Here is a 24,573-nt window from a genome sequence, read left to right as displayed (position 1 = left end):
TTGTTGGGCGACTTTGGTTGGTTGGTGTTGCTATTTTTAAAAATTCTGTTAAATTTCTCTTAAATGATAGTAAATTTTAAATCGCAAACAGCCAGTGCTTTCCTGTCTGATCTGCTCCAATGATTCCATTTCCCTAGAACGAGTTCATGGGTACATACTTTATATAAACACACGTAAAGCAAGAAAACTGCGTTAGTCGCATTTGCAGACTTGGGATTTTCAATGTTTTCTAATCCGACATGCTATGAAAGTCATTGTTCTCAGAATGAGAGTGTTCCGGCCCAAGCCTGAGGCGCATGGTGTGCCTTGGTGTGCGTGTGCTTTCAAGTGGAAACACCTCTGTGGTTGTCCTGGTGCTGTCATTTTTGTTTTTGTTTTTGTTTTTGTTTTTGTTTTTGTGTTTTTGTTTTTGTTTTTGTGTTGGGGGGTGTCATTTGTTTGTGTGTGTCTGTAATTGGGTCCCACCCCTGCCCCCTTGTGTTTCTGTTCATGAGATGAAGACTAGAGTTCTGCCTAACTTCGGGTAACATAGTGCTTGTTGTCATGTAAATGGAAAAACCAAGTCCCCTTCATAAAATGTCTCCCCTTCCCAGTTCCCTCTAGCCTGACCCCTAGCATGACTTGTGGGAAGTAACTCCTCTTTTTGCCTGGCATGATTTCTAACTCAACATACATCTCCGCGTGTGAGGTCGTATGAGATGTACTGTGGAATGCTCACGCCGCCTTTGGATTTCCTGGACTAACCACTGCCTTGTCTGCATTTACGCCCAGGTCATACCCCGGCCCTGGCTTGCGCTCCTAACAAAGACGTGGCTGACTGCCTGGCCCTCATTTTGGCTACCATGATGCCTTTTTCTCCTTCCAGTACAATGACGGCTGTCAACTTCGTTTGTTTTAAAAAAGACAATTTGAGCAGGACGACCCTCTCCAATCTGGGTAGCATGGTTAGCCTGTGCAGTAACAACGTAGGCTCAGAGGATGGGTACAATGAAAATGACTCTGATTCCGAAACGTTTTGACTTTGGACTGTAGAAGCTTTTCCTTGATCACCCATATTGGAAGAAGGGAAAGAAACATGAATTCCAGGCTTATGTTGTGTTTGAGTATTATTATGGGCCTGGGCTTCCAGAAGCCGGTAGAAAAGGAAGTAATCAAATCCAGGGAGGGCAGCTAGGCTGTAGGGCAAGGCACTCACAGAAATGGGCCCTGATTTTTATTTGTGTTTTCATGTTTTCCTTAGATCTAAGCTACTTCTGTGCAAGTCTACCTCTCATTTTAAGTAAGACATTTTAAGTAAAAAATGCATTTGATTCTTTTTCTTTTGGCATAATGCAATTGAGGGGGAATGGTTCTCTAGAAAGAATGTTTTTTGTTGTTGTTTACTCACTCAGCAGTGAGCTCTCAGAAGTATATCGATGTGACATTCGTGTCCCCTGAGGGGAGGGGAAGAGAGGGTAGGAATTGCCTCAAACCTCTTCTCACTTTGATGTTTACTTCCTCACTAGAAGCCAAAGCTAGAGGTGTTCATCTTCCGAAATGATGCCTGTAATAATCTTTTTAAGGGAGTCCAATTATGCATATCCTCTCTATAGCAAGCACTTAAATACCCAGAACTTCTTTCCAAGGATTTTTATTAAAGTTGCCAGATGAATGGAAAAATTCACCAAAAATTCAAGTTGCTTTTTTCTTTTAACACAAATACGGCCCCCAGTACTCCCTGTAACGAGCCTGGGACTAATTTTCCACTGCCTGATTGAACCCAAATCTGTCTAATAATATTTCAGGTGAAAAATTGTATTGCACCAGAACTTTGAGACATATGCAGATTTAATATGTGGCTACCTTTTATTTATGTTTTTGTTAGTTCATCCTTAAATCAGAATGCTAGCTTTTGAAAAAGGTCAGAACCATTAGTTGCTTATCAGTAGTAAAGTATTAAATGAGCCTCTCAGTCAAGGTCATACCAAGTGAGTGGAAGGGTGACAACAAAAGGAAACAAGGTACAAAACAGAAGGTAGAAATGGGTGATGTGAAAATTAAAGCCACTTGATAGTTGCTTGATGATCGAATCAACATAGTGAATACTGTGTCTGCTCCCTCTGCCAAAGCTTCTAGGTCAAATGGACCCCGTTCTGCACCTGGAATAGCTGTACAAAAAGAAGAATGAGACTCTTTAAACATTACGCACATACACACGCACACATATGTATATGTATATGTGTATATATATATATATATATATATGTCTGTAGTTCATCAACCAGCTGTACGTGAGGACCAAACTGCTTCAGTCTAAAACAGAAGAATTTAAATTGCTTTCCTTCAAAATGCAAGTGAGAACTGAAGTAGCTTTTCTATGGAGTTAAAATGTAATCTTTTTGTGTAACAGTCTTTATTGTGTTTTATATTTCTTATGACACAGATTTCTGGTTGGTGGCTTAACATTTGTAACTGATGACCTGTTGACCAAGGCTTATTTTTTTTTGCCAAACTAGAGAAAAATGTTCATATACTTTTGATGTAAATGTGTTTATATTTATTTGAAATGAAACAAAGGCCGAGGAAACATCCACTGGTTGTTCTCTGCTTTAATCGCTGCGTGTCTTACTTGGAATAACACAAAAGCAGGAAAGCACGCAGGACCCTCGCTGGGCTAACCGGCCAGCCTGGGGCCAAGCCCAGCATTTCCCCTGCTGAGGTTTCCTCGGGCTCTTCCACGTCGGTTGAAGAGGGGTACAGCCTCCATTGCTCAGCCCCAGTCTGTAGCCAGCCTAGAGCGTTTGGGAGACACTGCCATCCTTATGCTCTTCTGCAAGATGAGAACTGAGGTGTGTGGTGGGTCATACGCACAAAGGTGGCCCAAAGAAATTTACAGAAATTACTCTGAACACACTGAAAATCTCACGTGGTCCCAGGAACCTAATGGGAAATGATGTCAGTGTGTGAGCACGTGTAACCAGGAGAGGAAATACAAATCACCAGCTCATGTGCTATTTTCCACTTGAGGAAGAAACGGGAGAGAAACATGTTGTCAGGACTCTGACATTTTATAGTCAGTTCCATTTTCAACCGTGGAAATTTCTATTTTCTAACGTATGTGAGATATTTTTAAAACAGTGTTCTAGCATATCTGGATCAAATACACACGCTGTATCCTATTTTTCATCTAATCATAAAAGACTTTACTCTTACTCTTTTAATATCCTGACTTAATGCAAAACTCACCTTGGGTTCTTCACAAATGAGAACTTGTTCAGAGGACTTACAGAATTGGTAATAATTTCCCGGGAAGCTTTCGACACCACCGACATTGTTTTTTCATGTTTTGGTGTTGTGGTCCCCCTCCTTCCTCTGTCCTTTTTGTTCGTTTAGAGAAGACGCAGTTTTTGAAAAGTAGATAAATTGCTAATGAGCAGTAACAACCTTATCTTTACCAAAACACTGAAAAGGAAGCAAGCTCCAATGCTAAAAAAAAGCACGATATACTGTGGTGTCTTTTTCTAGAAGTGAATGGAAATCTTGGTGCATTGGCGTTTAAAGCAGGAAAGGAAATGCCTGCTTGTAATGGTGAAGCAGCATTCACATTTTTCCTGTAGAGTAGCACAGAGAACAACGAAGGTGGCAGCAAAGCAGTGCTGGCCCGGGGACACTTCTCTCCACACAGCTGCATTTTGGCTTTTCCCCACTCTCTCACGGATAGAAAGAAGGAGAACAAAAGAACAAAATGAACTCATGCTCGCCGTGAATTGTCCATGGAATCAAATCTCTCTCCCACTCTCTCACTGTTTCTCCATTCCCCGAGACCAAATTTTTTTTCTTTAGGAAGTGACTTCAAAAACTATGAGTTCTGTGTGTTTTAAGTACATCTCTTAGAAATAGAACTAGATTTGCAATGTAGCTTTCTAAGCAAAACACACACACACACACACACACACACAGAGCTTTGTGCTTTTAAGCAAGTCTTGGTTGTGTAGTGCTTTCTACCTGACTGTGTTATTTTTAGTCTGTATTTCAACCATATTCACAGGGATCACGTTTTCATCGCACTTACCTATTCGCCGTGTCTGCCTGTCCTTGGTAAATCCATTACTATCTCCAAATTGCCTAAAATCTGCTATGATTCTACAGTAAAAAGCTCAGGGGATTTCTATTTATCACTACTAAAAGGGCACTGTAGTATGTTTTGGTACTTTAGGCAGTCAACAGCTGCTTGATTTTTTTTTTTATTTGATTATGAAATTAGAACAAGAACATCAAACGGATCTGCTGCACTATTCGTCCTGTTGAGCAACCTGGTTTGCTTATCTGTTGCGTTGGTTGAAGAACTCATCCCTTTTTTTTGTCTTGTAATACGAAGTTAGAGTGCCTTTTTATATTTGTATATTCTGAAGATGTTCTGTGAAATGTTTTGTATTTTTTCCTTTGAGTGTTATCAGAGCAATATAATACCAGTGAGTTTTCATTTCAGCCTTTCTTTGAATGTATAAAGTGTCTTTTTCCTCTTTCCCCTTACCTGCTTAGAAATGAAAATGAAAATGCTGAAGTTTTCTATAGGGATAATGTTTAATTTTGCAGTGCTAAAATGCTTTCTTCTTACAAAACTGTAAACCATAGGTCAATGTTAGAGGGGAAAAGCGTTTCAAGATAGTGACAATCTGAGTGTGTGTAAAAATGTAATTCTATGCGTTTCTTATGCAGTGATCTAAAAATTCAATGCAAATACCTTTTGTTTGGTAGTTTTGTCTACATATTTTATGCTTTAGCATGTGCAATATATCTTTGCAAAGCACGATGATACAAATCTGGTGCCAGTGTTATATTTTGCATAACATATTTGTAACAGCATAAAATACTGTTTGATGCTTTCAGTGGGATTTTGTCTGTAATGTTTGCTTATGTAAATTGGAGTTGAATGACTCTGGTAAATGTCATGACTGTAAAAATGGGGGAAATGACTTTTAGTTCAGTGAATGACTTTGAACCAATCTGAATCTTTTCAAGCACAGTTTAATACTTTTTCAACTACTGAATGCTAATAATGTAATGAAGTACTTAACTGTAATATACTATGGAAATGCATTCAGATGGTTATTTTTACAAATAAAAACGGTACAAATATTGTTGCAATTTGTGTTTGTCTTTACTTTTTCTGATTTATCCTTTTTTACCAGTTGCTCTGCTAATTTACATCTTTGCTTCCACCAAAGCCAAAATGACTTTACATTTTGAGAATTACTAATCAAGATAGAAGAATTTTTCCAGATTTGCATTTCTGTTTGTAACATTGCAGTTGGTGGGGTCCAGGGAAGTCAGACATGTATATTTGTGTATGTTCTATATATTAAGGCCCGTTTTCTGGAAATGATTTGAGCTGGCCTGCAACAAAGGGCGTGTGATAAACTAGAAGTAGAAAAATGAGGACAGGGAAAAAGAATACAAAACGGGAACCGTCACATTTAATACAGTGGCTATGACTGAATGGGAGTTTGCTCCAGCTCCCTTGTGATCAAGGTGAGAGGGGAGATGGGGCTGATTGTGTAGATCACATATATCAGAAAGGAGGAAGCCTACCAAGTCATCAAAATGGTGGAATCAACCACACTTCCTTTTGTGGCCGCCACTAAAACCACAACACAGGGTCGCAACTCTCCGCACTATTCTTAGACGTCACTGGAGAATTTCCTCTGTCCTCACCAGTCAAAATTTCTCTGCTAAAGTAATCATTTCAGGGACAGCCCCTAGAAGTGTTAAGGAACAAATTCCCAGTGACACTGTTTCCAGTGGATGAGAAAGAGCTTTCAGGGTGGGGCCCTCTTGAGTTCCTCAAAGCAGTGTCTTAGAAAGTTTGCAGTTCTTGCTAAGTCTAGCCTGGCCCCGGCGCCATCTTTTCCACGAAGAGACGGAATCCCAGAGAAATTAGATAATTTGTTCGACTGTGTATAATTGACACTCTCAATGCACAACCTGTGCCAATATGTTCTTTCTTTTATGCCGTCCTGGCAATAATTTTTGCGGTTGTTGGCGTTTTTTTCCTGCTAGAGGTGTTCAGGAGGTTTCGCTCTTTGCAAGTCTCACTCCTTACTCAAGTATGCAGCTGTGGGTGCTCGTCATTCCTGAAGACTGTAAAGCTGGAATCACACCTAAGGTGGGTACTCTCCATAGTCTAGAGCTGAGTGGTGCATTGGTTATCCAACCTCATGTAACAGATGTCATGTCTGTTACATGTCTGTTACAATGTCATGTAACAGCCACCTAGTGGCCTCAAACAGCAAATGTTTACTAAATCTCATGGTGTCTGAGAGTCAGGAGTCCAGGCATGACTGAGGTGGGTCTTCTGCCACGGGGCCCTCGGGGCTGTAACCATGGTGTGAGCCAGGGAAAGACCCATTTCTAAGCTCACTCATATGCTTGTTGGCACATTCTCTGTGAGTTGTTGGACTGAGGCTCCAGTTCCTTGACGGCCGTTAGCTGCCTTCACTTCCATGCCAAATGGGCCATTCCAAAAAACGGCAGCTCCAAACATGGCACCTTACGTCACAAGAACTAGCAAGCTGAGAAAACCCAGAAAGAGAAAGTGCAAGACAGACGTGCCAGCTTTTAAACTGAATACTGAAGTGCCATTCCATCATTTCCCCCATATTTTATTCATAAAAAGCAAGTCCCTGGATTTGTTCCACATTCAAGGGAAGGGTTATTACCAAAGGGTGTGACGAGCAGGAGGCAGGAATCACTGGAAACTATCTGGGAAGCAGGTTATGACACCGGATCTGTCACAGTGTCCCTCCAGAATCTAGCGTCCTCCTGGAATAACTTCTTGCTTGCTTCTTTCCTTGCTAAGGAAATTGTTTACTTTACCTTTTTGTTTACTAAATTCAAGAAAAACGTAGGGATCCCCTGACTTCACTTGTGCTCTCTCAAGCAAGCAGAGAGGAGCTCATGACCTTCACGGCACCGTTTCTGTTGTTGAACATTGATGTGGGCGCGTTGTCTCCAAATTGCTTTTTTAAAGGATCCTTCTCTCTAATTCCACTCAGTAGGTTTAGATGCCCACACATCCATCCCTCGTTTAACACACTTCATGTGTTCCAGAATTAGCTTGCAAGGCACAAAGACATTAAGCTGAAAGGCTACTAATGTAACATAAAAATATTGTGGGTAAAAGCACTATATGAAAATTGTCTGTAGCAAATTTCATGCTAAAGATACATTTGCTGTAAAATACCAAGCAGCAGAGATAATGGCCTCTTCCATTCATTAATTTTGGAGCACTCCAGGGAGTCACTGGAAAATGTGGAGCATTTGCGACTGACCCAGGGACTGGTGGGTGCGAGGGTTTGCTGCTAGCATTTACTGTACTAACAGTACGAGGCCGGGGGAACCGATCTCCCACCAAGGCCTGCGTGCGGCTACCCCACCCCCAATGCCTGTGCTCCCCCACCTCCTGCTCGTCTGCCTCCTCATCTCCTGTTTCTTAGTCATTTTTCGTCGATTAATTATTTGTGAAGCCAGCCGTATTTTTACATCTATTTTCACAGGAGTTGCATAAACGGGCTCTAAGCTTAAGAAAAAGAATTTCAGAAGCAAAGACCAGGAATGGTCCCCGATTGTGTGTTTTTTCCAGAAAAGATCACACACAGGTTAGTGGAAAAGGATAAAGCACTGTATAGATTTGAGACAAAGATTTAATTCTTTTGTTATTAAATACACGAATGTACATATGCAAACATACATTTCTTGTCTTAACCAGGGAATCTTGTCTCTTCTTCACAGGTGGGGAACCCCCTTCACAAAGATGGGGCACCTGGGCCACAGTCACCCAGAAAGTTCTGGCAACAAAGAACTGTTCCTTCACATAGTTCTCTGGGCACTAGTAGACAACAATTTCTAGGATACTTTTTTTTTTTTTTTTGGTCTGTCTGGCTGCCACCCACATCGAGAAGTGACAGATTAATGAAGTTAAATCTAGAAGAATTTTGTAATTTTCAAAAGTGAAAATGTTGAAGCAGTACTTAGAGTACAAAAACCTTGCCCCTGTCTATATTCAGTTGAACGTGCACAGCAGGTTTGAGAACTTGAATAACCCATCTTTCTTACAGTCGGGTCTCCTAAGAATTACAAAATCTAAGCTCAGATCTTAATGACAAGAAGTTGCCAACCATATAAAGATCAGAGGAAAGGGAACAGTCAGTGCCAACACCCAAAGGCAGAAATGAGCTTGGTATGTTCTAGGAACAGAAATGGGGCCCATATGGCTGGAGACTTGTAGGGTGGGGGAGGGTGGTAGAAGATGACATTAAGAGCAATCTGAGACCAGATCTTACTAGATTTCATGAGCCGAAGTAGTAGCTTCTGTTTTACTCTGAATGTGATAAAAATCACCTGGAGAAGTTTTAAGCAGAAAAATGGCTGTGGTCCTGTTTCATTTTGAAAAGATCACTCTGACCAGTTCAGTGGCCACAGCAATGGTCTAGATAAGTAAGCACGGTGGCTTGGATTGGTGTGGCAACAAGAGAATGTGGCAATCTTGGGGTATTCTTGAAAGTAGAGTTGGCTGAACTTGCTGATGGTTTGATGTCAAGGGAACAGTGTAGAGTTTGGCGGAGAGGCTGGGGCTGTACTTATAGATGACCATGGGAGATGGCCTTGGGAATAGAGAGAGACGGGAGTGCTGAATCATGGACACACCAACATGTAGAGGTCAGGAAGAAGAGAGGACCTAGCAGAGACCATCAGGGAGGAGTGGCTGGTGAGGAAGGAGGGAACGTAAGAGAACCTGGTATCTCTGAAAACTGGGAAGGAATGTCATGGGAAAAGGAGTTTTAGTCGCATCTACTGTCTCTATCAGTTCTGGGAGGTCAAATAAGATATGACAGAGTGGCACTGGATTTAGCTACACCAAATTTATCAGAGACATTCCCAAGAGCAGATGCATCGGAGTTGGTGAGCACAGCAATCGGAGGACGGAAGGAAGAGAGGACAAAAGGCAGCAGCTGAAGGAAGCTCTGGAGAACGGAGAGGGGTTTGTTTTTTAAGACAGGAGATCCTTTATCATTTTGATGCTGAGAGAGTGTCTTCCAGAGAGCAGGAAGAGGGTGTGAGAAGCGGTGGGACAGTAGGTTTGGAAGGAGCATTTTAGAACAGCACGGGATGGTTGCCAAGTAAGACTTAGTCTAGCTAAGATTTACAACCACTAGTTTGCCAGTCATCCTGGTGGGTTTTTCGTCAGACGTTTGGGTACAGGCAAAGAGTAAGTAGCGGGATTTAAACAGGGATAGAGCTTTGCCAGGTGAGTCCAAGGGGAGCTGTGGGACTCTGGTGACTTCAACAGACACGATTGCAGAGATTATGGATTCTAAACTGGGTGAGGAAGGAACCGAAGGTGTGAGGGAGGTGACGGGGAGTGAGAAAGTGGTGTGGTCCCTGAACTGAAGGTCCTGGCAAGATGGAAGAGCGGCCGAGTTGTCGCATCAGAGTCGCTAAGCTAAACCTGGGGTGCCCGAGGTCGCGCTCTCAGAGGAGGGACACTTCTGATGCTGACAAAGCCAAGGAGTGGGCGGTTGAGGATGAGTGAAGGAGAAAGCGTGGGAGGTGAGGAAGTAAAAACGGAGGAGTCCAACGTAACAAATGGCCCCAGGTTTAACATAGCATTTGAGCAAAACGGAGGAGAAAATACAGCCATTTTGAAACATCTATGACTCAGAGCTGATTTATTATCAGACTGAAGTTTGGGTCCAGGATTAGGATGAAGCTTTTAAAAAGGTAAGAATGGGGGCGCCTGGGTGGCTCAGTGGGTTAAAGCCTCTGCCTTCGGCTCAGGTCATGATCCCAGGGTCCTGGGATCGAGCCCCGCATTGGCCTCTCTGCTCAGCGGGGAATCCGCTTCCTCCTCTCTCTCATTCTCTGCCTGCCTCTCTGCCTACTTGTGATCTCTGTCTGTCAAATAAATAAATAAAATCTTTAAAAAAATAAATAAAAAGGTAAGAATGATCAAGTGCATTTCTTAAAACAAACAAACAAACAAAAAAATACAAGGAAAAACCTCCACCAGGCCTTGATTATAATACAATGACAGCTTTTACGACCACTTGGTTTAACCTAAAATTTTTCACGAGGCTCTCCAGAAAACATGACAGATGGTTAAGAGCTGCAGAATGAACAAAGGAGACGTGTGGGTCAGACAATCGTCTCAGTGATGATAACACTGAAAAACCGAATACTTCCCAGTGGGCCTTCCACGGAAGACAAAAGACTAAAATCATTGGAATTCTGTCTTGCTTCCCAAGTGAAAAGTAAATTTGCCTTAAAATATTAACTTTTTCTGAAAATCTCAATTTTTAACTAAAAAGATAGAAAGTGAGTTTGGCTTTATAATTCCCTTTTGAATTTCTTTTTTCAAGAAGTGTTTCTAAGCCCATGCTGTGTTTCCATTTTCCTTTCTTTTTCAGTCTTGAGTTTACTCCTTGCTCTTTCATTGTTACTTAAAATCGATGACAATTTTATTAGAGGTATGTTACTTAATGATTGGTTTTCTGCTTACCTTCATTCCCAAGGGTCTACCCGTTAGCGTGGAAATTTTGATGAGGCTGCTGGGCCAGTTTCATTCTGGCATCAGTGCTAACGAAGCTGATAAAGGATTCAGTCGGTGCCATCTGGGAGTTTGCTTTGTGATGTCACAGCTGACACTAGAAATTAGATTGAGAGAACAAATTACTCTCCCACACTATATTTTAGATATGGAAAAAGAAAAGCCTTTCAGGATGCCAACAATATTTCCTAGAGATAAGAACATATTTTTCTAACAATATTTCATAGAGATAAGAACATATTTTCTAGTGTGTATTAATGATCCAGCTTCATTTCTCTTGCTGCCGGCCTCATGATCTGATAGTGACCCAGATGGGGAACAGAGGACCTTCTTATGAAGCTGTTGGTTGTGACCAGAACACCAAATAAAAATCATCTCATTGAATTAGTCAAGCTATTTTTCCAGTTGGAGGGAAGAATAAAAATAGCCTATACACTCTGAATGCTTATTGTGTGCCAGGCCCTCCTGTGAGAGCTTTACATGTATCAACCCATTTCATCCTTGGAACAACCCTAGAAGGTAGATGTCATTTATTATCACCTGCCAAAACACACAGTAACCAGCGACAAACTTGGGATTCAAACCTAGTCACAAACCTAGTCACAAACCTAGGTAAGAGTTCATAATCTTACCACGCTATTTATACTGGGAGGAAAACAAACAGCTTGAAGCCAATTTTTCTTTTCTTTTCTATAGTCCCCCCTTTTTTAAATTAACACTATGCAGTCTTTCTTCTGTGACATAAATATTATGCAACAGAGGGTTGGTTAACTATGGTCCATGCTCCAAAACCAGCAACCACTTTTTTTTCCAATAGCAGCTTTATTGAAATGTAATTGATATATCATAAAATCCACCCTTCTAAAGTATCAAATTCAGTAGTGTTTAGTGATTTCAAAAAGAATGGATAAAGAAGATGTGGTTCACATATACAATGGAGTATTACTCAGCCATCAGAAAGGATGGACACTTACCACATACATCAACACGGTGTAAGGGTCTATGCAGCCAGAGCGGCCCCACCCCCATTGAACTGCCATTTTGTTGTTTATGCAGTAAAACTTAAATTAACTCTGCCCCTGCCTCCCCGGGAACTTAACTTAAAAACAAGTCCCAGAAACCAGTCCCAGGTTTTAAAAAAAGCCCAAATATAAGGGTGGGTCAGGCCAGGTGGAGATATTCAATCAGTGGGGACGCATACTGTCTCCTAGCTACCAAGGAGTATGGGCCCCGCCCTTTGGGCACCTTTTGGGTACCAATTCTAACCAAGGTGATAGGCTGGTTCAAATGTCTACTAGGGTAAATTGTAATTCAGTTGGTCACCTAGAATGACTGTGTAGCTTTCTCTGTGTTACAATTTCATTGGCCACCTGTGTGTGGCCAGGCCCAACCACATGGCCTTTGCTCTATAAAAGCTAGTCTGTGAAACAGAGACAGGTTGTCCTCTCTGTAAGGGGCGGCCCCGATCGGTCTGTTTGACGTTCGGTTTGATTCTTGATGCTTGGTGCGAGATAAAGCTTTGCTTGACTTTTGCTTTGTATCAGTCTCGATCCTTTAATCATAGACCCACTATTGGGGGACCCAATATTGGGGACCCAACAATTGATGGAACTGGAAAGGATTATGCTGAGTGAAATAAGTCAATCAGGGCGCCTGGGTGGCTCAGTGGGTTAAGCCTCTGCCTTTGGCTCAGGTCATGATCCCAGGGTCCTGGGATCAAGGTCCACATCGGGCTCTCTGCTCAGTGAGGAGCCTGTTTCCCCCTCTCTCTCTGCCTGCCTCTCTGCCTACTTGTGATCTCTCTCTCTGTGTCAAATAAATAAAAATAAAAATCTTTAAAAAATAATTTTAAACAATTAAAATTAAAATTAAAAAAAAAGGAAAGAAGTCAACCAGAGAAAGACAATTATCATATGTTTCACTTATATTTGAATATAAGGAATAGAGCAGAGGACCATAGAGGAAAGGAGGGAAAACTGAATGGGAAGAAATCAGAGAGGGAGACAAATCATGGGAGACTCTTGACTCTGGGAAACAAACTGAGGATTGCAGATAAGAATGGGGGGGTGGTAACTGGGTGATGGGCATTAAGAAGGGCACGTGATGTGATGAGCACTGGGTGCTATACACAATTAATGGATCATTAAACATTTATCAGAAACTAATGTACTAAATGTCAGCTAATTGGATGTAAACTTAAAAAATCGAATTAAAATAAGAAAAAATAAAGAAATAGAACATTCTACTTAACAAACAACAAAAACAGGGGTGCCTGGGTGGCTCAGTGGGTTAAAGCCTCTGCCTTCAGCTTGGGTCATGATCCCAGGGTCCTGGGATCGACCCCCACATCGGGCTCTCTGCTCAGCGGGGAGCCTGCTTCCCTCCCTCTTTCTCTGCCTCTCTGCCTACTTGTGATCTCCGTCTGTGAAATAAATAAATAACCTAAAAGAACAACAACAAAACAGTTATGTAATCAGCAGCACTATCTAATTTCTGTAAATTTGCACCACCCAAAAAAGGAATCCCACATCCATTAACAGTCATTCCCTATTTCCCTCCTTCTCCCTTTCCCTTGCAACCACTTATCTATTTCTTGTCTTTATGAATTTGTCTATTCTGAACATTCTCTATAAATGAAATAATACAATATATGGTCTTCGTGATTGGCTTCTTAGTATGAAGTTTTCGAAGTTTATCCATTTTTTTGCACATATTATTACTTCATTCCTTTTTATAGCCAAATAATACTTGATTGTATGGATATGCCACGTTTTGTTTATCCCTTCATCAGTCGATGACATTTGAGTTGTTTCTATTTTTGAGCTATTATGAATAATGCTGCTATGAACATTTGTGTACAGATTTTTGTATGAACTTGTATTTCAGGTTTCTTATGTATTTACCTAGAAGTGAAATTACTGAAGTTCCTGGGTAAGTCTAGATTTATATTTTTAGGAACTGCCAAAATGTTTCACAGCAACTGTCAAACAGTCCAATCAGCAGTATATGAGAGTTTCAATTTCTCTGTATCCTTGCCAATACTTCTTATCCCCCATTTATTTTTATTATGGCCCTCTTAGTGGATGTGAAGTAGTTTCTCATTGTGGTTTTGATTTGCATTTCTGGTTCAGGACTAATGATATTGAACATTATTCCTTGTGTTTATTGGTTATTTGTCAATCTTCTTGGGAGAAATGTCTATTCAATCCTTTGCCCATTTTATTTTTTTTTTTTAAGATTTTGTTTATTTATTTGACAGACAGATTACATGTAGGCAGAGAGGCAGGCAGAGAGAGAGGAGGAAGCAGGCTCCCTGCTGAGCAGAGAGCCCGATGCGGGGCTCTATCCCAGGACCCTGAGATCATGACCTGAGCCGAAGGCAGAGGCTTAACCCACTGAGCCACCCAGGCGCCCCCCTTTGCCCATTTTAAAGTTGAGTTACTTATTTTGTTGTTGTTGAGCAGTAAAATTCTTTACATATCCTGGATACATGTGCCTTATCAGATATAGGATTTGCAAATATTTTCTCCTATCCTATTGGTTGTTTTTTTACTTTCATGATAGTGTCCTTTGAGACACCAAAGTTGTGTTTTTTGTGCCATATCTTAAAAAACCACTGCTTAATTTGAAGTTATAAAGATGTACTCTTATGTCTTCTTTTAGGAGTTTTATAGGTATAGATAGGGGTACCTGGGTGGCACAGTCCACTGAGTGTCTGATTCTTGGTTTCGGCTCAGATCCTGATCTCATGGTTGTGAGATGGAGCCTTGCAACGGGCTCCACACTCAGCATGGGGTCTGCTTGAGATTGCCTCTCCCTCTGCCCCTCCAACTCATGCTCTCTCGCTTGCTCTCCCACTTGAGTAAATATATAAATCTTTAAAAAAAAGTTTTATAGGTGTTGCTCTTACATCTAGAGCCTGTAAGTCAATTTGAGGAGTATTGCAAATTTACTATATTAAGTTTTCTGGTCCCTGAACATAGGATGTCTTTCCATTTATTTAGGTCTTTCTTTTGGCAGTGTTGGCTAGTTTCCACTATGCAGGTTTTACAATTATTTTGTTAAATTTATTCCTAAGTGTTTTATTCCTTTGGATGCTACCATTAAGGGAATTATTTTCTTAATTTCATTTTCAGATTTTTCACTGCTAATGTATAGAAATACAGTTGATTTATAAAAATTGATCTTGCATCCTACAACCGTGCTGAACTCATTTACTACTTTTAATAGTTTCTTAGTGGATTTTCTGTATATAACATCATGTCATCTGAAAATGGAGATCATTTCACTTCCTTCATTTCAATTTAGACATTTTTTTAAACTTTTTCTTGCCTAACTGCCCGGGTTAGAAGCTCCAGTGTAATGTTGAATAGAAGTTATGAGAGTAAGCATCATTATTTTGTTCCTGATCATAGGGGGAAAGAATCTGGTCTTTATTATTAATTATGATTTTAGTTGTGGGTTTTTCACAGGCGCTCCTTATCAGTTTGAGGAAGTTTCCTTCTATTTCCAGTTTATTGAGTTTTTTAACTTAAGAAATGGGATTGGATTTTGCCAAATGCTTTTCTTCATCTTCTGAGATGACTGATCATGTGGCTTTTGTCCTTTGTCCTTTATTCTATTAATATGATAAATTACATCAATTTTTTTTATGTTAAATCAACTTGGCTATGTGGGATAAATATCCCTTGGTAATGGTACATAATCCTTTTTATATATTTTTGGATTCTGTTTCTTCCTGTCTAACCTTGGCAGGGACCAGGGGATGTGGGGAACCAGAGCCTCTGGTTTCATTAGTCACCGAGGTTTCCCAGATCACATCCCACCCAGTGCATATAGAATTCCTGATTTTATCAGGGGAACCAGGAGGGAAGATGTCAGAAAAAAACTGACTTGAGCATCAAGGCCTGCTCACACTGTAGGAGATCTGGGGGTGAATCACCAACCATTTCCTGGCATCTCATTTCTCACCTGTACAATTTCTATTTACAGTAGAACAGACAAAGTTTACTACCTATAATATAATAAGAACTTTCATAATAATAAAAACACAGAAAACAATTTAAAATAGGAAAAGGATATAAATCAATAATTTATAGAAGAGAAGTCAAATATTTAATAAGTATATATTTTTAAATCTCATCACTAATAAATAGGGAAGTCCAAATTAAAGCAAGTGCTGTACTATTTTTTACTCAGAATATTGGCAAAAGATTTTTAAAAAGAGTGATACTACATAGTGCTGGCTAAAAAATGGGAACTCTCCTACAGTGATAGTGGGTAGAGGAATTGCTACAATAGGACAATACTGCATTTCATCAAATCTAAGTTGGCAATTGTAAGATTGTCTTGTCCATTTAGGCTGCTATAACAAAAATGCCATAGACTGGGTGGCTTGAACAACAGACATTTATTTCTCAGCTTTGGAGCTGGGAATTCCAAGATAAAGTACCACGGATTAGGTGTCTGGTAAGAGCCTGTTTCCTATTTCATAGACAGCCATCTTCTCTCTCTATCCTTACATAGAGGGAGGGGTGTGAGAGCTTTCTGGAGTCTTTTCTACAAGGGCATGAGTCCCATTCATGAGGGCTTCACCCACATGACCTAATCACCTCCCGGCCCCACATCCTAATGCCATCACATTGGTGATTAGGTTGCAACATATGAATTTTGAACAGACACAAACATTCAGTCTGTAACAAAGATGTACCATTATTTTCTCAAACAAAGAAAAAACCTGCCAATTAAATAATAATATAATACTTTCTTTTCTTTGATTATAAGATGCCTCCTGACTTTAAGGACATTAAGTGTGAATGATAAAATGTGGCATACGTTAATACCCATTAAAATTAGAATTACACATACCCTTTCACCAAGCAATCCTACTTTGGGGAATTGATGCTACAGAGATAAAATTACAATTAAGCAAGGATGAAATTTAAAATATTTAACAGCCAATTTGGCACAGATACTTCCCAGTCAGAACAGACACTAATCAAAATAAACACCAACAAATGGACCTGCCTCTAACATTTTTAGGTTCTGGCAAGAGTATAAATGGAGGTTTTTATATGAGATGTTTAAATACTTTAAAGTGAAAAAAAAATGAGTAAATAAAATATATTCTGTCACCATGCTTTGACAAGTATGCCTTCATGACAATCTAGAAGAACTGGTTCAGATATAAAATTATTGCCCCCCTTGAATTTCTGAGTCAGACCCTAGTAGCACAGGGAAGGTAGCCCTCCATCTTCAACTGGTAGCTCATGTCCCACTGGAGTTTCTTCCTACCCACAGCCTGATTCTCACTGAGAGGAGTCTTGAATACACATATGGACACCTTAGCCTGCATGACCAAGCTCTGTTAATACCGTCGGCCCCTTGGTTGCCCCTCAGGCCTGTGGGTGTTTGCAATGGTGGTGTAAGTTGTCTTCAAGAGGATGGACCAATGAAAATGACCCATGTAGCTCTGTTATTAGGATCAAGACTTTTGAGTAGGGAGTTTCAGCATCTTGAATATAAAATAGTCTGATAGAAGGTCATAGATTATAATTGGGCACATCCCCTTTGGCCCACAAACTCCTTACCCCATGGGGAGGAGCATAACTGAAGGAGGACAAGAACAATTGCCTTCTGGGAGGGGGCGCGAGTCTAAGGATATTACTGCTGGCACGCAGACTTTCTCAGCAACTAACAAGTTGAATATTAGTCCTTCAGAAAACCATTGATGTAAATGCCAAAATGTTTATTGCATCTTTTAGAAGATTTTATTTTTAACTAATCTCTACATCTAATGTGGGGCTTAAACTTAACAATCTACCATCAAGAATCCCACGTCCTAACAGCTGAGCCAGACAGACGCCCCTGTTTATTGCATTCTCTGTTAGTGGGAAAGAAAAAAACCAGAGACAATTTGAATGTCATTCTATTATATCCCTAATATGGAATGATATGAAGCTATTAAAAATAATAAATGTGGTTAAGTGATATTAAGTATGGTTAAAAACAGGAAGTTTCAGTGAAATGTTTATCGTTACAATCTCAAACATCAGCAAAAAATCCATTTATATGTTTATAAGCATCTACCTACTGGATGGTCATGGACAAAGATATGACAGGACTTACGATATAATGTTACAGGAGAAGGGTATATGCCCCTCCCTCTCTCTCTCTTTCTCTCTCTCTGTCAAATAAAAAAATAATAAAATCTTTAAAAAAAAAAAAGGAAAAAAAAGGAGGAGAGAATAAGGGAATGGTAAAATTGTATCTAAATGGGAAATGTGCCTGGCATAATGTTAAGAATGTAACATAGAAAAATTAGAACAGTGATCTAATTATGTGACAGAACTGTGGGCAACTTTTGTTCTGAATTTATGCTCGTGTTTATGTTTATTGTTTCTGCAATAAGGCTTTTAAGAAGAAAAGAGGCTGGAATGCATAAACAGGAGCTGGGAGGTAAATCAGTTCTTCTACTTAATGGTGGGTTAATACTGTCCTTTAGAGCTAGCTCCAAGCTCCATAGTTAAAGAGGAATGAAGAAAACTTGGTGAGGCTCCAGTAAGAAACCACAGACATATTAAGAATTGAAGAAAGCATCCTTTTTGGAAGAGTAAAAGGGACTGAACTTAAATAGCTTAAAGTTTCTTTGAATTGTAAAATATGGAGATTCGGGTCAATAATTTCTCACATCCCTCCAGCTCTAACAAGTTTTTGTTCTTAGACTAGATCTGTTAGTCAGCAGCGTAACTGCCAGCTGCTTGCAGCTTCTGAAGGAGAGAGCAGGGAAATACGCAGGAAATAAAACATGGTTGGAGACTGACTGCACCATGAGTCCTTCCCCAGAAGAATTTCTTCCAGATGAGACTAAGATGTGCTCTTCCTCTTCTGAGAAAGAAAATAAATTGGATTTAAATGCGGCATGGCAAATTCAGGATCATGAAAAATTATTGGAGAAAATGTTGAGTTAAAATAGAAGTGATTGATACAAGACTGATTGTAAAGTCCCTTTACTGGAGACTTTAAAAATTAAAGTTGTCACTCATCATTAGGGGATGTTGCTAAAGAGATGTCAGTTGGCCAGTGTGAACTCCTCCAAGCGCTACATATCTAGCTATCTCCACCAGCTTGTTGTTGTACAGATACTCAAACACATTTATTTGCTCTCTCCCTTGAACAGCCTATGGTAGCTACTATATTCAACAACATCAGAATTCATCCTGGGTCCCCAGGCTGAAAAACCAGATGGACATCCTCGACTCTTACCCCTCCTTTGCTATAATTATCCATTGGGTTATTAAGTCCTGTTCTTTCTGTGCCTTTTTCTATTCTTTTTTATTTTATAAGGAGGCTCCATGCCCAGTGTGGAGCCCAAGATGGAGCCCAACGTGGGGCTTGAACTCACAACCCTGAGATCAAGACCTGAAGAGAGATCGAGTCAGATGCTTAACAAACTGAGCCACCCAGGCACCCCTCCTTCTGTGCCTTTTGAACACACTTTCCTTTCTGTGTCTATTGAACTCAACTCTCCAAACCCAGGTCAAACGTCACTTCTTCTCAAGTTCTACCTTTAAAAAGGCAGAAATAATTGTTTTTTCCTCTGTGTTTCCAAGGCACCAAGCACGTGCCAGGAGCAATGGTGGTTATATCACTTACTGTTGTAATGATTTGATTATATGTGTGACGAAGATGAAATATTCTTCTGTCTTTGCTCCTCAATCCCCATCTCCTCCCGGTCACATGCTAGTTTGGGTTGGCCTAATTCTGGATCTTCTCTAGGTGGTTTAAACATAGGCATGGAAAGGGTTTGGGAGGATTAGAATATGAGAGCCTCTGGGTAATCAAAATCTCTAAATATGGGGAGTTGAATTGGGACCCCTTTAGTATTCTTTGAAAAACATAAATGAATATGAAATATATGTTTAATTACTTCTTAGAAACTAGACTGTGCTTCCCACACAGAGATAGGTCTCATAGAGCCCTGGGATTTATTTAGGTTACACATAGATCTGTTGCCTCCTTTTCTACTTCATGTCTATTTCCCCAGTCCCTCAGCAGCGCCTGCGTGACCTAGTAAGTGAACGTATGCGTGTGGTATGGCCCCTTCCAATAAAACATCCCAATTTTCCAAATTAGCGTTAATGAACATTTCCAGATGGTGTCACTTTGCTTATGCCACCAGAGGTCCCGAGACCAGGCCAACAGCTAAGAGGAGGGCCCCCAGGTTGGAACTGGGATGGAAGCCCAAATCAAAGCGAGGAAAATGTGGCAGTGGTCAAGGCAATAGCTATTGACGTGATGCCAAGAGAAAGGCAAGACAAAGGCTTAAGAGGAAAACAAACTGTGAGATCAGTGGCCAGGAGAGTCTAAAGCATGATGTCCAAGTTCAAGGTGCCAAATGAATCAGGTATGTTCAGAGATCTGAGAAGGGCTATTCTTCACAATGTGTCTTTGACCGGGTCAGGTGTAGCTGTTTAAAGACACTGGAGGGCTCCCTCTCTCTCTCTCTCCCTCTGCCCCTCCCGCCTCCCTCGTGCTCTCTCTCTCAAATAAATAAATAGAATCTTTTAAAAACATTAAAGACACTAGCACGCGTCATGCATCGTCTTCCTTCATACTCCTCCTCCCCCACTGAGCAGCCCAGTCCAAGTACAGAGTGGGTGAGGCTGCTGGTGCCGGGGGATGAATCACGTTTGTGATGAAGTTCTGGAATGTAAGTGAGGTTCGGTGGGGTGGAGTCCGGAGCCGATGACCAAGAAAGGCTTCTTGAGATGTCTTTGGTGCAAAATGGTGGTTTATTAAAGCACAGGGACAGGACCCGTGGGCAGGAGGAGCTGCTGCCCTGGGGTTGCCAGGGTTGGCAGGTAATGCACCCTGGGGGTGGGGGAAGGAAAAGGGAGGTTTCACTAGAACTTTCATATGCTAAAGAGGACCTACAGATACCGGAGGCCTTGAGGCCTTGCCATTCATGGTCAAGGTCATTTTTCGCTCTAGTAAGGTAATAACATTAAGATAGTTGGGAGATTCCTAAAGAAGGTCACATACGTCCCACCCAGGAGTGAGGGTGAGGGAAGGTTGGAGGGTGTCAGCTTTTGCTTTGTCCTCAGCCAGCCTTCTGTTCCCTCATCATTTGTACCTGGCATTGTACCGGTGGTCACTGTATTCTACACTGTCACACCCTTGCAGAGAAAAATAACGATGCTGTAAAAGTTGTCTCTAAAATAATACAAAAGCTCCCCACTTTTCCACTTTTCCAGCCACTAGCCCCTTGTAGGACCAGTTCCCAGAACAATTTCAGTTAGCCCCGTGAAGAAAATTAAATGTCCTCGGTCAATGAACTGCATTTCTACATTTGGTCTTCTCTATTCGTCCATTGTTACTTTTCCTCTTGGGATACATCTTTTAAGCTGCTACTGACTTGATGCAGGAAACAACATAAAACTGAGAATTATTTTTCAGATTCCTTAATCTCAGCACTTTTTATCTATTAACTTTTTTTTTCAATATAGCTAGTTCTATTGTGGGATCAACTTTTGTTGCCATTGTATAAAATTGAATCCTATATTGTTTATTGCATGTAATTATTTTTGTAGTTTTTTAAAGATCTAACTGTTACCAATTTAAATCAGGCACTGGTGTCACATTTCAGCAAATTTTTTTTCTAGAATACTCTCCATCCTCCACTTTGTGAAAATTAACATAATTGCGTCTTTTCTTTCTCTTTTTTTAAACAGCAACCCAGGCTGTTAACCCTTCAGGACCCAAGCACCCTTCAAGACTCAAGCTGCATCACAGGAGCCCTGAGAAAGCAGTTAGGTATCAGAATGTGCTTAACCCAGCCACTGAATGCAAAGGGTTACACTCTGCTGGAAGCTACGGGGACTGATTGGTGATGGTGGCAGAAGTAAGATGTGTTCCTCATGCAACCTGGCTTGGGAGCATCACTGTATCTTCTTACTGGGAGCAAGGGACTGGAAATTCCCCTTTGACCTAAAAATAGAAGACAAGGGCGCTTGCTATAGGAATTAGAGAAAAGTAGGCAGTATTTCTAGAGCTCTTTGGAATTCTTTCAGAGAAAATGTTATAAAAACACAAGCTATTTCTTTTATTGTTAAATTACGTTTCTATTGTAAGGGCCTATTTAGCCAGAGCGATTCCATCTTGGATTAGACAGTCATTTTGTTGTTTATGCAGTAAAACGTAAACTGACACCCCCCACCCCGACCCCAACCAGGGGACTTACTTAAAAGCAAGCCCAGGAAACCAGTCCCAGGTAACAAAGCCCAAATACAAGGGTGGGTCAGGCCAGGTGGAGACATCCAATCAATGGGGCGTGCATACTGTCTCCCTAGCTACCAAGAAGTGTGGGTCCCACCTTTTTGGGTGCCAATTCTGACCAAGGTGATAGGTTGGTTCAAATATCTACTGGGGTAAATTGTAATTCAATTGGTCACTTATGTTTGACCTAGCATGACTGTGCAGCTTTCTCTGTGTGTTACAATTTCATTGGCCACCTGTGCATGGCCAGGCCCAACCAAATGGCCTTTGCCCTTAAAAGCTAGTCTGTAAGGCAGAGAGAGGTCACCTCTTTGCAAGAGACAGCCCTGGCTGGTCAGTTTGATTCTCAGTGCTTTGTGTGAAATAAAGCTTTGCTTGACCTTCGCTTTGTATCAGTCTTATTCTTTTGACCATGGACCCAACACTATCACCAATAACTCTGCAAGGAGAGCTTTTTTTTTTTTTTTTTTATTAAAAGTCCCCTCTGCCCGCCTCTCTGCCAAATTGTGATCTTTGTCAAATAAATAAATAAATAAAATCTGTGGGGCACCTGGGTGCTTCAGTCATTAAGCATCTGCCTTCAGCTCAGGTCATGATCCCAGGGTCCTGGAATCAAGTCCCACACTGGGCTCCCTGCTCCTCAGGAATCCGGGTTCTCCCTCTCCCACTCCCTCTGCTTGTGTTTCCTCTCTCACTGTGTCTCTCTCTGTCAAACAAAATAAAATCTTAAAAAAAAAAAAGTCCCAATACTGTAAATCACTAAGTACCAAGAGAATTTTGCCATGCAAAGAGCGGGGTATCAAAAGCTTGCAAAATCAGCCTCTGAATCAATTACTGCTGCCCCCCACTTCCTCTCACGTAGCATGATTTACTGCCTGCTGGACAAAAGTCAGAGGAGAAAAGGGAGACGGAAAAGTAGGAGAAGTAATCCTAAACATAAACCCCAACGTGCTCACGGAAAGAGAAGGGAGGAACCACGCGTGGTGTGGAGACAGAGAGACAGTGCCTGACGGAAGTGAAGTCTGCTAATGTGGCAAGGAAAAACAAATCCTGTTCTGAATTACAAGACAGGGAGGAAGTCAGGAAGTGGAAACTCAGGAATGACTGTGAGAAGAATTTGGTCATATTTTGAAAGTGCTCTGGGCCATACAAAATTAAAACCCCACTCTTTGCAGACCAGTACAAAGGAGATGGTGTTCTAGTTTTCTCTTGTTTCATTATCCGGCTTATGTCATCTGTGAAGAATTAGCTCTAGGAACTCTATGTGGACTAATTTATACTATTCAGGTGTTCTTAAATGAATAACTAATAGTCCGTTGTGGGGATATAATGACTGGTAGCTCCTTTTGTTTGCTACAACTACCCGCTTCCAAAGATGGATTCTATTCGGATCTCTCCGTGTTGCTCTCACCGAAGTGTGTGTAGTAAACAATTTGGACACCAGCTTTCCCATCCGCCTCAGTTAAAGACCCAGGTTCCAGGCTTTTCTCCTCTCCTCCGCCTCTTCCCCCATCATATTCATTTCCTAAACCAGCCTTCCTCAGAGCATGGTCTGCAGACCCCTGGCATCCCAGTCACCCACTTGAGGACCTCATGAGTCAAAAACCTTTTCATAATAATTGTAAGATTACCTGCCTATCTCACTGATGGCACAAAAGCAAGTTGTATAGCAGGTAAAGCTGTCATTGCCTTAGCACGAATGTCTGCCCGCCGGAACGGTACTGGCTGTCACTGCACATACTCTCGCAGTAAAAAAAAATTATGGCAAAGTCAAAGTTATCAGTTTTCTTAAACCTCAGTCCTTAAAGGTAGGAAAATAGGCAGAGAGCGCTGTGCCACATGCTGAAGTAGGGTTGGAGCACTGTCGCATTGAGCTGCTGGCTGAATCAGCTACTTTTTGCTGGAATATGGTTTTTGCTTGAAAATACGAGTGAGGAGAGGGTGTCATTACTCAGACTTGCGTATCCTGCCATGATTTTCTTGGAAATCAATGAAGCCTGTCACCTCAAGGAAAACAATGGATTTTTTTTTTTTAAGATTTTTTTGTTAAGTAATCTCTACAACCAACATGGGACTCAGACTGACAACCCTGAGATCAAGAGTCCCCTGCTTCACTGACTGAGCCAGCCACCTGCCCCAAAGACAGTATTTTTATTTATTTAATTTTTTATTTTTTAAAGATTTTATTAATTTATTTGACAGAGAGAGAGCACAAGTAAGCAGAGAGGCAGGCAGAGAGAGAGGAAGGGAAGCAGGCTCCCCGCTGAGCGGAGAGCCCAAAGCGGGGCTCGAGCCCAGGACCCTGAGATCATGACCTGAGCTGAAGGCAGAGGCTTTAACCCACTGAGCCACCCAACTGCTCCCAGACAGTATTTTTAAATGCATTAGTGTATAAATGTTTTTTTAAATATCTCAATGTTAATTTCCAATATGGTTAATATTGATAGATATAACCCACAAAACAAAAGCTCTTTGGGGGTCCTCACTGATTTTTTAAAATATTTTATTTATTTATTTGACAGACAGAGAACACAAGTAGACAGAGAGGCAGGCAGAGAGAAAGGAAGGCAAGTAGGCTCCCCGCTAAGCAGAGAGCCTGATGCAGGGCTGGATCCCAGGACCCCGAGACCATGACCTGAGCTGAAGGCAGAGGCTCAACCCAACTGAGTCACCCAGTTGCCCCTTTAATCTCATCTTTAATGATGCTTTAC

General features: G+C 41.1%; 1 protein-coding gene across 9 annotated transcripts in view; it reads left to right on the top strand.

The window, feature by feature from the left end:
• ANKRD44 (ankyrin repeat domain 44) overlaps positions 1-5,127 on the top strand; it is a 310,102-nt gene extending 304,975 nt beyond the window's left edge. For 5 of the 9 annotated variants that reach the window (XM_045078511.1, XM_013045696.2, XM_013045697.2 and 2 more), the window contains one exon: positions 772-5,127. In XM_045078511.1, the coding sequence (XP_044934446.1) occupies positions 772-1,019 (248 nt within the window). In that variant the 3' untranslated portion in view covers positions 1,020-5,127. The remainder of the gene's footprint in view (positions 1-771) is intronic. The other 4 variants (XM_045078509.1, XM_013045699.2, XM_045078510.1 and 1 more) reach the window with 1 other exon arrangement.
• The last annotated feature ends 19,446 nt before the right edge of the window (positions 5,128-24,573 follow it).

The sequence above is a fragment of the Mustela putorius genome, unplaced genomic scaffold, assembly GCF_011764305.1.
Source record: "Mustela putorius furo isolate JIRA1106 unplaced genomic scaffold, ASM1176430v1.1 tig00000275_pilon_pilon_pilon, whole genome shotgun sequence".
Lineage (NCBI taxonomy): Eukaryota > Metazoa > Chordata > Mammalia > Carnivora > Mustelidae > Mustela > Mustela putorius.
Note: the sequence above shows the minus strand (reverse complement) of the source record. Positions and strands in the feature narration are given on the sequence as shown.